Raw genomic sequence first — 18,880 nt, forward strand, 5'->3', positions numbered from 1 at the left:
TAGTAGAAGAAGGTAGTTATAAATACCAGCTACAACCACGTGACCAGTTGCAGAAATGAGGACTGTAATTATTACAAGTATTTCTTCCTTGTTTTGTTATTAATATGTTTGTGTGTGTGTACACATATATACACCCATTGCCATCTAGTCAATTCCACCTCATAGCAACCCTATAGGGCAAAGTAGAACTACCCCACAGGGTTTCCAAGGAATGGCTGGTGGATTCAAACTGCCGACCTTTTGGGATAGCAGCCAAGCTCTTAACCACTGCACCACCAGGGTTCCACACACATATATAGCAAATAGAAAATACCTTTATTTTCTTCCCTCTCTTATCTCATTGCTTATCATAAAATACAAGACCTAAAGGTGTTAGTCCGCTTTTTGTTTATACACGTTAGTTGTATCACGTTAGGCAGAAGGGATGTAATAATTGTCTTTATTTGGAGATTATGTATGGTTTAAGGACATGTGTACAGATGCCAAGTTGACAAGGGGTAGACTGTAATGGTCAGTTTTATGCGCCAACTTGACTGGGCTATGACTCCCAGTGATTTGGCCAAACACTAGTCAGTATCCCATAATGTAATGTAATATAATATAATCAATCAATCAGTTGAAAGGGGAGTTTCCTTAGGGTGTGGTCTGCCTTTAGACTATAAATAGATATTTTGGAAGAATTAACTCTGTTTGTCTTTCTCTCTTCTCTCTCTCCATCTCTCTCCTTCTCTTGACTCTGCACTCTTTCTATCCCCTGCTGCACCATGAGGATGCATGCCCTGACCTGATGGAGAGGTCAACACATCATGCAGACATCCAGCACTGAGCAGGACAGCATGGGACGTTGGGTTGAGCCCACTTGGGGAGGGAGTAAGTGTGTTCTGTGTGGGGAGGAAGAGTAACATGGATGTTTGGAGGCCAAAGGATGGACTGCAGTAGATTGTCTTGATCCTAACCAATTCTATTTTCTGTTCTTGGACACTGAGGAAGACTAGCCTCCCTTGCAGGTCGATTGGGCCCAAATGACTGGCTTTGGCCAATGGAATGTGGATGGAACTGAGGTTTGCTACTTTCAGGCCTGGCCATAAAACTACCTGTACAGTCCTAACTCTCTTTGCTCTTGAGTAGGTTGAATGCAGAGGGCCACTGGAAGATTCTCAGGAGGTTCTAGAACTGTACTGTCCAATAAAGTAGCCAATAGTTAGCTACAAGTGGCCTCTGACCACTTGAAATGTGGCAGTCTAAATTGAAATGTGCTTCAGATATATAATACTCACTGGATTTCAAAGATTTAATATGAAAAAAAAGAATGCAAAATATCTGTTTAATGGCTTTTATACAATTACATGTAATATTTGGGATATTAGGGGTTAACTGAAATAGATTGTTAAAATTAATTTCATCTGTTTCTTTTTCCTTTTTAATGCAGCTACTAGAAAACTTTAAATTACATGTGTGGCTCACATTATATTTCTATTGGACAGCATTATTCTAGAACAGTGCTTCTAAACCTTTTTTTCATTTTTACTCCCTAAGCAGCCCTTTTAGACTTTTTTTCCTAACCTCCCCCAACCTTCCCTCCCCCCATGAAATTGTAATACTCAGATAGATATACTGTGTATCTGTTTATGTAACTTGGCCCTGGTGATAGCTAAGACTTTTTCACCATCCAAAAACCAAGTGTTTCCCCCTTGGATGCCATATCTCCTGTGTTGACAGCGCATGTTTTACAAGATGGTGGCACTACAAGATGGAAGGGGCCAGAGTCCCTGAGTCACCACATAAACGGCTGCTAAACCAAAAAAACCTAAGCCCATTCTTATCAAGTCGATTCCAACTCATGGTGATCTCATGTGCTACAGAGTAGGACTGCTTCATGAGGTTTTACTGGCTGTAATCTTAATAGAAACAGACTGTCAGGCCTTTCTTCTGCAGTGCTGCTGGTAGGTTCACACTGCCAACCCTTAGTTTAGTAGCCAAGTGCAAACTGTTTGCACCACCCAAGGACTTGGAAGGCTGCTACCCAAGGGTCTTAGTTATCTCGTGCTGGTATAACAGAAATATCACAAGCAGGTGGCTTTAATTAACAGAAATTTATTTTTTCACAGTTTAGCAGTCTAGAAGTCCGAGTTCAGGGCATGGGCTCTAGGGGAAGGCTCTTTCTCTCTGCCTGCTCTGGTGGAACGTCTTTATCTCTTTCCAACTTCTATTCCTAGGCTCCTTGGCAATCATGCGCCATGTATCTTCCTCCCCTCTCCCCCTCTCCCGTTTGTGCTTGCTTGCTTAATCTGCTCTTTTATATCTCAAAGGATTGACTTGAAACATACCCTACACTAATACTGCTTAATCAAATACTACTAATCAAAGAAAACCAAATGGGACTATAACCACAGGTATAGGAGGTTAGGATTTACAACACATATTTTTTTGGGACACAATTCAATCCATAACACCAAGCAAGAAACAAACCATTATTGTATAAGCCACTGAGATTTTAGAGTTGTTTTAGAGGCGATCATTGATTACCTTGACACACCAAACCGTAGAAGATTTTACAACAGCACCAATAAACCAAAGAGCTCTTACAGAATCATAAATTACGGATCAACACAGCCCAGGCTACATACGATCTGAATGCCTCACCATGTCACACAAACCTCCCCAGAACCACCCCATGGTCTGGCACTGGCCAACATCTTCATGTCTCACGGTGTCTTGCCTAACACCCAACATTCCAGCTATAATGAACTTGTATGGCAGTTTCACCCCACTGTGTCTTCTTCACTCCCTGTGCTCGCTCTACTTGGAATGACATTCTCCTCTTTGCCTGGCAAGTCTTCCTTCAAACTCAGTTCTGGTGCCACTTCCTACAGGAAGTTCTACCAGCCACTGCCGCTTCTGGGCTCCACTCTGCCCCATAAATGCATTGGCCAGAGCCAGAGCTGTTTTATGCATTAAGCACTATGGAGAATTGACTAACACAAAAACAAAATGCCCTAGACCACCACCTCAAACATAGAGGAGGAAAACAGAAAGATACAGTGGTCTTGACCTGTTGCACTTAAAATATTTTACTTTTGCAAATTTTACAAAACATATGACCACGTGAACACATTGGTAGGGGCCCTCCCAGGGTAAAGAAAAGAACCCTGTAAGTGAGGAGCCCTGAGGCTTAAGCCCCACGGCTTAAGCCCTACAGAGAATGAGATCATATCTGTGAAAGGCTTTGCACACTGTAATGTGCCTGCACATGGGAATTTTTTTTTTTATTGTTGTGCTTTAAGTGAAAGTTTACAATTCAAGTTAGTCTTTCAAAAATTTATACGTACATTGTTTTGTGACCCTAGTTGCTCTGCATATACAGTGACAGCACACTCTTCCTTTCCACCCTACATTTCCTGTGTCCATTCAACCAGCTCCTGACCCTCTCTGCCTTCGCATCTGGCCTCTGGGCAGGAGCTGCCCATTTAGTCTCATGTATCTACTTGCGCTAAGAAGCACACTGTTTAGGAGTATTTTATGTCCCATAGTCCAGTCTAATCTTTGTCTGAAGAGTTGGCCTTGGGAATGGTTTTAGTTTTGGGCTAAGAGAGTCTGGGGGCCATGTCTTCTGGGGTCCCTCCAGTTTCAAACCATTAAGTCTGGTCTTTTTACTAGAAGTTGAGCTGTGCACCTCACTTTTCTCTTGCTCCATCAAGGACTCTCTGTTGTATTCCCTGTCAGGGCAGTCATTGGTGATAGCCAGGCACCATCTAGTTCTTCTGCTCTCAGGCAGATGAAGACTTTGGTTTATGTGGCCCCTTCTGTCTCTTGGGCTAATACTTCCCTTGTGACTTTGGTGTTCTTCATTCTCCTTTACTCCAGGTGAGTTGGGACCAATCGATGCATCTTAGATGGCCGCTCACTAGCTTTTAAGATCCTACTCACCAAAGTAGGATGCAGAACATTTTCTTAATAAGCGTTGTTATGCCAGTTGACCTAGATGTCCCCTGAAAGCATGGTCCCCAGACCAACGCCCCTGCTACTCTGTCCCTCGAAGTGTTTGCTTGTATTAAGGCAACTTCTTAGCTTTGGTTTAATCCAGTTGTGCTGACTTCTCCTGTAGTGTGTGCTGTCCTTGCTTTCACCTAAGATAATTCTTGTCTACTTTCTAGTTAGTGAATACCCCTCTCCCTCCCTCCCCACCCTCATAACCATCAAAGAATGTTTTCTTCTGTGTTTAAAACTTTTCTTGGGGAACTATTAAAGTAATTCAACAAAATAAATATTTGTCGAATTATGTTGCATGACAAGCATATAGCAAGTGTTTTTTGACTGAATACTTGACTGGGCACAAGAGGATTTAATATGGCATTTAGTAAGGCCGTGGATGCACTGAGGGCCCAAAGACAGTTATTCTCCCTCGGGACAAAGGGGATGAGGAAAGGGTGGTGGGAGGCAAGGGGTGAGTGAGAGTTGGAAAGGGGCACGTTAGAGGGAAGAGGAACAAAGAGAATAGGAACTGAGAACTAATAAAACCAAATACTGGATTCTAACTGTGGAAAGTAAATATACCCAGTACCAAACGTCCAGGCAATTTTGGGAGACCCGGAGGAGAAACCGGCGAAGTGACGCTGCTCAGCCCCGCCCCCAGATCAGACCCTCCTTCCGCCGCTTTCCACTTCCCACCCCCCGAAAAAAAACCAAACGGCTTACCTCTACCCGGCCAGCTCCCATTGGCTATGCATACGAGCGAAGTCCACCTGGACCACTGAGCTGCGGCCACGGCTTGGCGAGAGCCTTCCGGCCCGCCCCCTAGCCGCGGGCCCGCCCCGCTCCCTACCTAGCATGGGCCGAGGGCGGAGACTTCGTGGCTGCAGGAGCGCGACGCGCAGTGGAGTTCAAGCCGCGGGAGAGCGGGACTGCAGCCGGGGCGCTCAGCATGGCTCGCCTAGTGCTCAGTAGGTGCGGGGCCCGGCGGCGAGTGCTGTCGCCCTGGGACAGTGAGGGTCGGCGTGGGGGGCTTCCTGGTCCCAGAGGGGTGGCGTCCGTGAAGGCCCCCAGCTCCCACACGGCGGGCCTGGAGCCGGGTGAAGCTGGGGACGGCGGGGCCTAGCCCGGGGTACCCGGGGAGCGCAGGGGACGCACCTCAGCCGGCGCTCCAGGGACGCGGGCTTCCCTTCCCTGGCCAGTCTCGTGAGTGGGTGCGTTGCTTCAGTCAAGGCCGCGTTAGGGTGGGGATTCGCCGGGCCCAACCCACGCGGGAGCGTCCTCGGCTTTGTGTCCTGGTGGGGGGCGGGTAGGGGAAGTCGTGTGGAGAAGGAGAAGGGGCTGCCCTTGACCGAAGTTTCCCCTGCGAGGCTTTCCAGTCGGAGGGATCAGTTTTCCTTTGCCCGGACTCGAAGCGGCCGGAGTCGGGGCGAGCGTTGGGAGGGCGCGGGCACCCTTGGGTGCAAGGGGCTTCCGTAGACCGAACCTGGAGGGGGTGTGGGCGTGACGGCGTGTTTGGGGAGGAGGGACCATTGTACTTTACGGGAGCCTGCACCGCGTGGGCCCAGAGAGTGTAAATTCCTTTCCCCTAAACTCCGCGGCGTTTTAGGGCGCATGAAGGAATGGAGGCCGGGAAGGGGCACACACAGGAGACACTTTTCTGTGGCCAGTGTCCGAGTGCCGGGTGGTGAACTTGTGCAGAGGGGGCATCGGAGCGGTCCAATCGTGAGCAGTTTTCATGTTTTCTGCGTGGAGAGAGAAGCAGCCAAGTCAAGGAGCTGCTTTTGAACCACTAAACCCAGCTAATGGCATAATCCATGGGGGAGGTTCATCTGGGCCACATCCCGCTTCACGGATGTTTGGCTTTAAGCCAAAAGGGAAGACCTTGTTCTTTTCCAACTACATCTGGGAAGAACTGAAATATTAGAAATCAGTTCTGAAATAAGACTGATTGTTCCACTGGAAGGGGGCACAATACAGTGCTTCCAAAAGCTCGTCTTAAGATACAAGAGTACTTTAAATGTGAGCGAACTTTTTAAAAACTGAATTGAGCCCAGACTTTGATGAATTAGGTAAATATCTGTTCTAGAGACTACGGTGAGCAGAGTTTGAGTGCATAGGCTTGCCTTGGCCATATCCAAGGCACTATAACAGTCGTTGACAGCACGCTATGGAGCTTGACCTCGTGGGTTTGAATCCCAGCCGGTTTTCTCTCCCATGTACTCACTGTGTGACCAGGAGCAAGTTGCTTAACCCTTCTGTGCCAGTGCTTTTTCATCAGTAAAATGGGGCTGATAATAGTACTCCATAAAGTTTGTTCTGAGGATTAATGAATTAGTACATGTGAAGAATTGATTGTCAGAGAGTAAACAAGATATAAATGTTTGCTGTTATTGCTGTATAGAGAGGAGATGAAGGAAAAAGATTTTAGTGTCCGTTTAGTTTCCTGTGAGTGAATTCAGACAAGGTTCCAGAAGAGTCTGAGATTTTATTAACTCATTATTTTAATAATTGTAGTTAGCCTTTTGGGTAACCATCTAGGATTCTAGATGACTGCTTTGGGACCATATACTCTTGCTAGCAGGTGTGGGTAGAACAGGGATGTTACTGATGTGGATTTATAACATCCTTAAATACTATGGAGGAATGGGAAGTTACAGATGGCAAAACCATCTGCTCATATAGATTCTAGACACTCAGCTGTTCAAGTTGCCGATTGGTGCTTAATATCAGTGAGTGGGAATGTCGATGTGAATTTTAGAAACAGAACATTATTGGTCATCATTGACCTACTTTGCCATCTTAAATGAGCCCAAGGTTTTTTGTTTTGGGGATTTGGGGTAGGGGGGAATTCTTGGCTACTTTTATACTGTCAGAATTTACACATCTTCTATTTGTTCTTTCTGCTTGATTCCATTGTTAACTGTACTAGGTCTTATTACCTTTTAAGGAATTTAGGTCTCAAACTTTTATCAAGACATTTTCATTGCATAGCCATTGGTAAGTAGGGGAGGCTCTGCTGAGTAGTAGGCAAAATTAACAAAAGTCCATTACCATTACTAGAAAAAAATTGCCCAAGCCTATGTTCTCCTGAGTATCAGTAATCTTAACCATCTTAAGGAAAGGAAGGCACATTCCTGGGGGAAAAAAATATCATGGTCCGTCTCTTGGAGGCCCCGTCCTGCTTGAAACAGCCTGAAGAGGAAAGTGTATTGTGTATTGCTATCCCTGATTGGCAAGAAAAGAGAAAGAACCTAATGACCCTCCGTGGGATTAAACTACTATATTCTCCAGTCTATTGCTTAGAAATTTGGCTTGCATAACCCTGTTCTAGCTCTTTCTAATTATGTGGCCTTGCGCAAGTTACTCATTCTATAAAATGGGTATGATGATACAAACCACATAGGGTTATTTAAAAACAAAAAAACAAAATCCATTGCTGTTGAATGGATTCCATCTCATAGCGACCCTATAGGTTTCCAAGGAGCGCCTGGTGGATTCGAACTACTGACCTTTTGGTTAGCAGCTGTAGCTCTTAACCACTACACCACCAGGGTTTCCTACTGTTATTTAATGAGTTAATAATATATGCTGTTTAGAACAGTGCCCGGTACATAGTTAGTGTCATATAAATGTTAGCTGTTATTGTTAGTATTTTGTTTTGCCCTCCAAAAAAAGGTAAAAATGCTGCTTTCTGGAGAATAGTTGAACATATACATAGGTCAAAATGTTAGCCGTACCTCCTGATCTCCCCTTGTAAGAACTTCCCTCAAGGAAATAATCATATCCATTTAAGGGGGGAAAAAAGTATAATACTTTTCAGCATTGGGCTGTTACTAGTGAAAAGCTAGAAATAATCAAAATGTCCAGCAATAGTGGACTGGCAACACGAGTTAGCCACTAATTAGGGGGTAATAAGTAATGCATAGTTACTTAGGTGGAAAATGTCTGTAACTTATTATTGAATGAAAAGATTATAGAAGGATATGTATAGTAGGATTCCATTTATATAAATATAATAATAAAATTTGAGGCTTCTGTATGTGCGTAGAGAGATGTCAGTAAGGCTGTTCACAAAGATACCAATCGCTTATGCTGCTGAGACTGTCATTGGCCTTTCTTTTGTTTTTCCATTTTTGAAATTTTCACAATGCGCTCAGTGCATCGAATTTATATCAGTACATATCAAGTTTACAGAAAAAGGTAAACTTCTTTAAAAGTAGTAATCTCCATAGAGGTTTACCCGAGGCCAGTCTTACTCTCAAACTTATCCATAGTTGAACTGTCTCCGCTTACTTTCCTGATCTGTTGCTTTGTGAAACATGTCGCATTCTGCTTAACGTTTCCTGCGGCCACCGCTCGCCGATAGAAATAGAATGCAAACTATGTGTAATTTTCCTGTAACCACATTTAAAACGGCAAGAAGAAACGGGTAAAATTAATTTTAATATGTATTTATATGTCTAATAGATACATCCAGTGTCATTGTTGCTAGGTGCCATCAAGTCGGTTCCTACTCATAGTGACCCTTTGTACAACAGAATGAAACACTGCCCAGTCCTGTGCATTCCTATGTCCAGTGTATCAAAAATATTACCATTTCAACATGTAATCGGTATAAAAATGTTAATGAGATGTTTTATTTTTTTTCCTCCCTACCAAATCTTGGAAATTCGGTGTGCTTTTTACACTTATAGCAGATCTCGGTTGGGATAGGTGTGTGTGGCTAGTGGCTACCGTATTGGACAGCAGTTACAGAGGGAGCAGACCCGTCCGTTGATCTTTCTTAACTCTGTCCACACTCATTCTTTCCCACCTCTTGGATGTGGAATAGGAGGTCATTGTGTCAAAGGCTCCTCCTTCACTGACTCTGCATTCCCTCCCCTCCTCCTGACTCTGGGTATTTTGCTCATTTGGTGATTTCTTGTACTTTGTCTTTAGTCTCTCCCTCTCTGCATGTTTCTTCCCTTCACCCCCATCTTCAAAAAGAAACCTTCCTTCTACCCCACATTTGCTTGTTCTCTCCAGCTCTTTACAGTGAAACTTTTGAAGAGTTATCTGTATTGTTCTCTCTGACTTGTTCCCTCCTACTTTCCTCAGTCCACTGCAAACTGGCTGCTGCTTATTTTCACTACACTGTGACTGCCACTCACCAGTGACTTCTTTGTCATTAAATCCAATAAGCAGTTTTTAGTCTATTCTAAGTTACCTGTCCATAACCAAAAAAATCAAACCAAACCCACTGCCGTCGAGTCAGTTCTGACTGATAGCGAGCCTGTAGGACAGAGTAGAACTGCCACATAGGGTTTCCAAGGCTGTAAATCTTTCCGGAAGTGACTGCCACATTTTTCTTCTGTGAAGGATCTGGTGGATTCAAACCGCTGACCTTCCAGTTAGCAGCTGAACACTTTAACCACGGTGCCATCAGGACTCCATCCTCTATACCTGCCCACTAGTAATCCTTAACTGTTGCCCATTCCATCTTTCCCTTTGTTTATGCGACAAACACTCTCTGGATTGTTCCATTTTAATTTCTCCAGTCCGCCCTCCACGTGGCAGCAAAAGTCTTTCTAGAAAGCAAATTCCATCATATCCCCTGGATGAGAACCCTTTAAGTGGCTTCACATTACTCTTAAAGTCCAGTTTTATTTCATAAGTGTCTAGAATGTTAGCAGCATCTATAATTTTTAAATGCAATATTCTTGAATAATGTAGGTAATTGTTTATTCATGCCTGTGGCATGAACCATTTTATTTTGAGTACTTATAAAAAACAACATGATTTAATAGAAAAAAGTTTGGAGATAGGAATCAGAAAGCTAGTTTGCCACTGATTGTACCAAAAAAAACACCAGTTCCTCTCGAGTCGGTTCAAGTTCACGGTGACCCCATGTGTTTCAGAGTAGAACTGCCCTGTATAGAGTTTTCATGGCTCTGACTTTTCAGAAGCAGATCTCCAGGCTTTTCTTTTAGGGCGCCTCTGGGTGGATTCGAACCAACAACCTTTCAGTTAGTAGCTAAGCACTTAACCATTTGCTGCACCCAGAGACTTCCCCATTGATTATATATGTGACCATAGACAAAGGGCTTGATCTCTTCCTGCCTTTGTTGCTTCATTTCTAAAATGGGGATAGTTCCTGCTTTCTAGTTAGTAATGCTGTGGCAAATCAAGTGATCTAATGTATTTGAAAGTACTGTTTAAGACGGAGGCTTTGGTAGCAGGACAGTTAACATTGGTGTACACACCTTCCAGAAGAAATTTATCATTGGGTTATTTTTAAAAGTTCCATTTGAAGTCTTCCAAATTCTGTTCATGAAGTGAGCGTACAAAAATCTAAGATGGCATACACACACATGCACACACTCACACACACACACACACACACACACACGCACGCATATAACCTTAGAGGACAGGGCAGTTTCACTTACAATTCACTGTAGTGAGTGATAAAGAGAAAGAAATTATATGATCATGTCCTTACCTTTTAAGACATTAAAAGACAGAAATAGTTAGAAATTTCTTTAACATGATAAAATACATCTGTTTCAACCCAAAAGCCAACATCATGCATATGGGAACATGTTTCTGTTAAAGTCAAGGACAAGCCAAGAATATTCCATTATTTAACATTGTTTTGGAGGTATTAAGCAATGCAATTAGAAAAGATGAAGCAATTAGATACATAAAAATTAAAAAGGAGAAGGTGAAATTTTGATAGTATTACCAAGTCAAAAAAAAACTCGAGTTCTTACACTATTACTAGTCAGCTCAGAATTTGTTTTCCTATATAATTGTTAGAAACTTGCACTTGAGTTCACAGAATAGCCAACATAAATGCATTTGATCCATAACGTGGCTGAACTGTGTTATTAATAATGTAGTAAACTCTATACTTTTCCTTTATAGAACTGTTCATATAGAAAAGTCCTTCTAAGCTCATCCAGCAACATCGTGAGTGCCCGAAACAAAAGTACATATAAAAACAATCACTGCCCTTGAGACAATCACAGTCTAGTGGGGGAAATATATAAATTATTTTTCCCTTCAAGAAAGTGTTATGATAAAGGCATGTGCTAATATTGCAATTAAACAACAGCAGGAATACTGTGTGGACTCCACGGTCACACAGCTAGATGTAACTTCCCAATTTTTCAGTGTCTTCACCCGTAAAATGTCAATAAATAGTACCTACTTCTTAGCGTTGTTGTAAAAAATAAAGGCGTTAATACATGTAAAACCCTTAAAAAGAACAGTGCTTAAATCTTTTGGCTTTGCAGCTCTGGAAAAGAGAGTAGGGACTGTCGGTTCCCTTCTTGCTTAGTGCTGCACCAGTGATGGTGGAATTCAGGATCTGTGACAGAGATGGGAGAGGTCAGTGGGGTTAGGAGACAGCTGGCCCGGGCTGTCCTAGGTGAAGGGCCGTGGTCATTTGAAGAGGTTGGTATGATTGCCCGGAGCCCTGGTGGTCCAGTAGTTCAGTGCTACAACTACTAACCAAAAGGTCAGCAGTTTGAATCTACCAGTCGCTCCTTGGAAACCCTATGGGGCGGTTCTACTCTGTGCTGTAGGGTTGCTATGTATGAGTCAAAATTGACAGCAACAGGTTTGGTTTATAGTACAGGTATGATTGCCCAAGGTGTCCTGTCAGAGCGCTAACCTGCTGTAATGGTGTGCTTTGTGTTGTTATTCCAGGTCTGGTGAGCTGTACCTTCTTTCTAGCAGTGAATGGTCTGTATTCCTCCAGCGATGATGTAATCGAATTAACGCCATCAAATTTCAACCGAGAAGTTATTCAAAGTGATAGTTTGTGGCTTGTAGAATTCTATGCTCCATGGTAAGTGTTATGAAATAGTTGTAGATTATTTGTGGTACTTCATAAATTTTTATATAGAAAAAATACTATCTAAAAATCTGGTTTTGTTCAGTCATCTAGCTTATCTAGCTTACTGCTTGTTTAAAAGAAGCTGAGGAAAGGCACTAGACGGTGCCCAGCTACCACCGATGACCACCCTGACAGGGAGCACAACAGAGAGTCCCTGTTGGAGCAGGAGAAAAGTGGGGTGCAGAAATCAAATCTTAGTAAGAAGACCAGACTTAATGGTCTGGCTGAGACTGGAGGAACCCCAGAAAGTATGGCCCCTGGACTATGTCAACCTAGAACTAAAACCATTCTCGAGGCCAACTCTTCAGTCAAAGATTAAACTGGACTGTGGGACATAAAAATGATACTTGTGAAGAGTGTGCTTCTTAGCTCAGGTAGATACGTGAGACTAAACGGGCAGCTTCTGTCTGGAGGTGAGATGAGAAGGCAGAGAGAGTGAGGAGCTGGCTGAATGGACACAGGAAATCAGGGAGGGAGAGGAGGAGTGTGCTGTCACAGTATGGGGAGAGCAGTTAGGGTCATATAACAATGTTTGTATAAATTTTTGTATGAGGGACTAACTTGAATTGTAAACTTCCACTTAAAGTACAACAATAAAATTAAATTAAATTAAAAAAAAAAAAGAAGCTGAGGAGAGGGAAATGGGAAACTCTTACAAAGTGTCTGTTGAAGAGTCTACTAAAGGCGACGGAGATTGAACCAGTAAAAAAAAGGAATAGAAGTAGCTAATTGTTGCAGGAAAGAAGAAGGGGGGGAACCTCATAATTTTAAGGAGAATACATATTTATGAGATAAGTAGAATGGGGATGGAAGGGAAACTAATTTTCTGAAGAAAGACTCTTGGGGGAAAGGAAATGGAGGAACCAGTGATTGACTCCATTCTGCTTACTGAAGAGGACTGTTTTCCTGAAACATGTCAGTAGGAAAAACTGATTGCATTTTAAAATTCTCCTCATGGCTCACAAGAGTAATTCATGGCTGGAAAAAACATGAAAACTAAAAAGATACACAGTTATGCAGTAAAACCTGTGAAAGCACAGGAACCTGTGTAAGGTGGAAACCTGTCAGATATTTTCCACTGAAACGAGCAATAGAAAACTGTCAGAGGCTGAAACCTTGCGAGGCCCAGAAAAACAAGGCAGTCCTGTTGAGTGCCAGCTCTCACGGGTTTCACTATATGTAGTCAAAATACAGAATTGTACTAATTGTTTATGTAATTAAACATTTAATGCAGACAACAACAAACAAGTAGAGGAGTAGAGGCAAATCAATGCAAATGATGCAGAATGGACATGAGACTGTCACCGCTGTGAACTGTCAAGCCACAAGTCCCTTGAGGAGGGTTTAACACCAGCCAACTGTATATATCTGTGAAGAGGAACTCACGGTGACCTAAAAGCAGTCCTTTTTTTTCCCCCCATTTTATTTTGTTGTTGAAGACGTGCACAGCAAAACATACACCAATTCAGCCATTTCTACATGTACAATTCAGTGATGTGGATTACATTCTTGGAGTTGTGCAGCCCTCCTTTTCTGAGTGGTCCCTCTCCCATTAACATAAACTCACTGCCCCCTAAGGTTTCTGTCTAATCTTCTGATTTGCCATTGTCACTTTGATCTCATATAATAGTTCTTAAAAGAGCTTAATGCTCAAGGCAGACGTTTTTTACTAGTTAAGGTAAACTATGGTTTTAAGAAGACTTCAGGGGACATTTTTGGTTTAAGGTTTAAAGGTTATCTCAGGGGAATAGTTTCGGGTTTATCGGCTTCTGTGGCTCCAGAAAGTCTGGAGTCCATGAGAATTTGAAAGTCTGTCCTGCATTTTCCCTGTTTTGATCAGATTTCTTTGGAAGAATTAAAGTAGTCTTTTAAATGTGACCAGTGCTTTATAAGCTGAAGTAGAAGTATTAAATAAAATTCTTAAAGTAACCTGAATGGATGTATTTTAGGGTATGCTGGATAAAAGTTTTTCCTTTATTGCCTTAATTATTTTCTATGGAGTACCATGAAACTCAGTTTTGGAAACTCAACACCAGTCCTCATGGAAAATTTCACTCCATGTTCACTGTAGCAAAATTTACAAGCCAAGTAATAAAGATTTGTGATTCACGCAGAAAAAAAGAACAGCTGTACAATAGAGGTGAAAACCCTCTACTTTAAAAGTTTATATTGCCACATTGTGAAAACTATTCATTTCCTATTTTTTAAAAGGCTTCAGTTTTTTGTATGTTAAATCTAAGTGATAATTCTGTATGGGTTAGCTAGCTTGTATTAGTAAATACACAAATAGTAATTGAACAAGCTGCTAGCTGTTGAACGCCTTTGTATACGATTTGTACGAGTGTGTTTTTTAACCATATTTTGACTATTATCATTTATGGCATCAATAATTTACCTTATTTCTGAGAGCTAGGATACAAGAGAGTATACCTCATTGTAAGACTGTACAGACGGCATAATTGAGAAGACAGAGCTCTGGATCATGTAGTTAATAATTGTTAAGCAGAGTTCTGCTTCTTGGGGTTCTGGGGAAGAGAATGTCTAACCTTTTAACTTCTTTTGGTGCCTTGGACTCCTTTGACAGCCTGCCAAAGGCTTTAGATCCCTTTTTGGAATAAAGGTTTTAATGCAAAATAAAACATGTAGAATCACAAAACCTGTTGCCATTGAGCAGATTCCGACTCATAGTGACCCTATAGGACAGAGTAGAACTGCCCCATGGGGTTTCCAAGGAGCAGCTGGCTAGTGGATTCGAACTGCCAACCTTTTGGTTAGCAACCAAACGCTTAAGCACTGCGCCACCAGGATCACAAAGGAAACCTAAAATAACGAACTATAGTTATCAAAATATTAAATCGTGAAGAGCAAGTACTTTACTAAGACAGCAACTACCAAGATCCAGCAGCAGGTCTAACAAGTGCCATTTTTAAATCGTGATGCACATAAACGTGTGCAGCAACTATAGTGATATGAAAATAGCTGTGATTTTTATTCATGACGAAGTCATAAGTACTGATCAACTATGGTAAGTCATTTGCCTTCATAACTGAAGAAAATTCTAAATTTCAACTGTAAGTTAGTGAAAATAGAGGTTCTTTTTCCTCCCTGTCCAAGTTCATGGATCTCCCCTTCCAAATTTTAATCCCCCAATTCCTGGGAGGGGGGCTGGTGTATGGACCACAGATGAAGAACCTCTGGATTGGAGAGGGTGGGACAAAGGACTCAATTTGGCCTTTAGCTTTGGTTCCTGAAAAATACTGGGTGCCATCGAGTTGATTCCGACTCATAGCGACGCTATATGACAGCGTAGGCTCCTTAGGGTTTCCTAGGCTGTAATCTTTACAGGAACAGATCGCCAGGTCGTTTCTTCCGCAGAGCCTCTGGGTGGGTTCGAACTGCCAACCTTTAAGATTAGCAGCCTAACGATTAACCGTTGCACCTCCAGGGCTCCTTCCTGAAGAATAAACCAAACCAAACCGCTGCTGTCAAGTCAATTCCGACTCATAGTGACCCTGTATGACAGAGTAGAACTGCCCCATAGGGTTTCCAAGGCTGTAATCTTTACGGAAGCAGACTGCCACATCTTTGTCCCGTGGAGCAGCTGGTGGGTTCAAATGTCCGACCTTTCGGTTGGCAACTGAGCACTTTAACCACTGCACTACCAGATCTCCAGTTGGGTCCTTAGAAACCTAATTAAAAGAGAATTTGCTTTATTTTGAATATGTACATGTGTATGTATATATATATGCATGCATATGTATATAACACACGCCAAATAACCTATGAGCACATAAACTATGGTGTATTCCTGTAGTGAATATGGATGGTATACAGATACAATGAATATTATACAACAAAGAAAATGAACAATATAGCTGCCTGCAACTTGAGTGAGTCTTAGAAATATAACAGTTTTGTGTATATATAATTTTTAAAGTACTTTTCTATGTGTGATATATCTCACTGTAATTTTTTTTTTAAACACTGGTGCCTAAGAGAGGGGAGCAGTGGTGGTTCAGTGGTAGAATTTTCAACTTCCAGTTGGGAGACCTGGGTTCAGCTCCCAGCCAACGCACCTCATGCACAGCCACCACCTGTCTGTTAGTGGAGACCTCCATGTTGCTATGATGCTGAACAGATTTCAGTGGAGCTTCCAGACTAAGGTGGGCTAGAAAGAAAGGCCTGGTGATCTACTTACAAAAGCAGCCATTGAAAACCCTGTGGATCACCAGTGTGGTCTGCAGCCGGTCATGGGGATGGCATAGGACAAGGCAGCATTTTCTTTCGTTCTGTGTAGGGTCGCCTTTATCGAGGGCCGACTTGATGGCAGCTAACGACAGTAGTACCTGAAAGACAAGTTATTTTTCCTCGTGTTTCTTTCTCTCTTTCACCTTGTGGTGTCACGTGCTTTTCAACTTGTTAGGCTTACTCATTCAGGTCTATGCGTGCATTTTTAACTCCAGAAGCAGCCTGTGTTAGCTGAAGAGCATTGAAAGCAGCCCCGGAGATCTATGCTGTAAATACAGATGCCTTGCCTATAAAAGGAAAAGATTGGTCTAGGTCAGGGAATATTAAACCTTAATAGGTTTAAGAACCACTAGTAGAACTTAATAAAATGCAGATTCCTAGACTCCTTCTCTAGGAGCACTCATTTCATGGGGCTCACGAATCTGCCTTTTGTCCAGCCTTGCAAGTTGGATCACACACTGAGGCACACTGGACCAGGTAAACTCTAATGGACCTGTTCAGGTCTAGTATTAGGAACTGATACAACTTATCTGAGCAGTGATTTTGAAACTTTTTATTGGACGATATGAAAAATGTTTGTGGTAAAAGTCATAAAATGGTGATTTTCTTAAGGTCACTGGTCATGTTTTATTAGTGCAAGCCCCAGGCCATCTCACTTAAGAAATCATTAATGGATTTTTTGTTTGTTTAAATTGGGGATCAGAGGCTTTAACTGTTGCGTGATTGTGTTCTTATCTCCTAAAAGGTGTGGCCACTGCCAAAGATTAACACCAGAATGGAAGAAAGTAGCAACTGCATTAAAAGTAAGTTTCTAAGATGTTCAAATTCACCTATATATGTTTAAATACACATACAAATGGGTTTAAAGAACTAATACTTTGCCAGTTGAGGCTCAAAACCCTTGTTCAGTTGTCAAAATCATAGACAACAAGAGGGTAATAGACGTTTTAGTTTTTAGATTGTCTTATTTTTGCTAATTATGTTTTCCACATGTGTGACAGAATTACTCTTAGTCACTCTAATTCTGGGAGTTGCAGAGTCCCCTCCCTGGGCTGTCTTCCATTTCACCCATTATTCCATTTTAAGATTCTCTTTTTATGATTTCCCAGACAAAAGCCCTCATTAACTGTGTTTATTAACTTAACCTGCTGTTTATTACTTGTCTCTGAGTTTATATAAATCAGATCATGGGTTCTGTGGAATCTGCTGTAATTGAAAGAAAAATAGATATTTCGTTAATATTTCCACAGGATATTGTAAAAGTTGGTGCAGTTGATGCAGATAAGCATCAGTCCCTAGGAGGTCAGTATGGTGTTCAGGGATTTCCTACCATCAAGATTTTTGGATCCAACAAAAACAGAGCTGAAGATTATCAGGGTAAGAACTTTTCTTCTCCATTCCTCTGGTGGAAATTACAATTTGAGCAGGTAGGTAAAAAAATAGGAGAGAGCCTATAACTTGTTAGCTCTGCTCCCTGGCAGGTTTCTCAACCTCTCTGTGTCAAAATTTCCTTATGTATAAAATGGTATAGAGCATTCCTGCCTCCTCTGAGTTGTTCTGAAGATTAAATGAAATATATGTCATGCTAGTAAAAGTTTTGTTATTTATGCTAGCTTAGGCCCACACCACCTTAGCAATGACAGAGTAATAGTGTTTTGTGATTCCCTCTTGTTTTTCTCATTATAATTACTTAATATTTAATAACAATCTGCAGGTATGTTCTTGTTCTAATCTCTCTACTTTTCTGAAGGAGAAGGGTCTAGCACATTGACATGGAAAAAGAAGAGCCTCTAATCCAAAAGTCACTTTAAATCATTTGTTGATATTGTTGCGGGACATTTTGCCTGTGAATCTTTATGCCTTGTAAACATACAGCATCTGAATATTAAGGCTGTTATTTAGTTCCCTAAACTACTAATAATAAATATGTACCATAAATTCTCTCTATTTTGTATATAAGTAAATTGTGAATACCCACTATGAATCACTGAGGTAACTGACAGAATTCTGGCTTCAGGCTCCCAAGACTAAACATTATTTCAGTCACACTGTTCTTTTATGGAATAGCCTTATCATTTAAGATACCCCAAACAGATCATTGTATTGAAGATCAGAATTGCTGGATTGGGTCAGATCCATGCTTCTAATAAAAATATTGACCATAATGTATTTAAAGTTTAAATTAATGGCTAATTTGATCAGGTTTTTTTTTTTTTTTAAGAAGATTTTGTTACATGGGATCTGTAAATGACTGAACTTAGAGCTTAACGTCTTAGTTTTTGCTGTATGTGAGAGGTACAAGTTTGCAGGGAGGAGGAGAATCAGCATCACAGTGAAACAAAGAGTGACTGTATTATCTGTACTGGTGTCTCGTATCCAGCTGGTAGAGAAAACCTCAGAAAAGGGAAAGGGAGGGGAGTACAAAATCTGTTATTGTGTGAACACCAGCCTGTGCTTAACTGCTGACTTCACCACACTCTTGCTTTGTAACAAAATATTTAGTCTTTCGGAATCTGTTTTTTATCTGTAAAGAAGTTTAGAAATTAAATTAAAATATTACACATAAAGTACAATGACAGATACATTGACCAATGGAACAGAATTGAGAACCCAGATGTAAATCCATCCACCTACAGTCACTTGATCTTCGACAAGGGCCCAAAGTCCATCAAATGGGGAAAAGACAGTCTTTTGAACAAATGGTGCTAGCAAAACTGGATATCCATTTGCAAAAAAATGAAACAGGACCCGTACCTCACACCATATACAAAAACTACT

General features: G+C 41.7%; 1 protein-coding gene across 2 annotated transcripts in view; it reads left to right on the plus strand.

Moving 5' to 3' along the window:
- The first annotated feature begins 4,833 nt into the window (after positions 1 to 4,833).
- Positions 4,834 to 18,880, plus strand: part of PDIA6 (protein disulfide isomerase family A member 6) — a 38,559-nt gene continuing 24,512 nt past the window's right edge. For both annotated transcript variants that reach the window (XM_023728254.1, XM_004373059.3), the window contains exons 1-4: positions 4,834 to 4,940; positions 11,665 to 11,806; positions 16,848 to 16,905; positions 17,353 to 17,479. In XM_023728254.1, coding sequence (XP_023584022.1) covers positions 4,922 to 4,940; positions 11,665 to 11,806; positions 16,848 to 16,905; positions 17,353 to 17,479 — 346 coding nt within the window. In that variant the 5' untranslated portion in view covers positions 4,834 to 4,921. The remainder of the gene's footprint in view (positions 4,941 to 11,664; positions 11,807 to 16,847; positions 16,906 to 17,352; positions 17,480 to 18,880) is intronic.

Source organism: Trichechus manatus, unplaced genomic scaffold (assembly GCF_000243295.1).
Source record: "Trichechus manatus latirostris isolate Lorelei unplaced genomic scaffold, TriManLat1.0 scaffold00023, whole genome shotgun sequence".
NCBI lineage: Eukaryota > Metazoa > Chordata > Mammalia > Sirenia > Trichechidae > Trichechus > Trichechus manatus.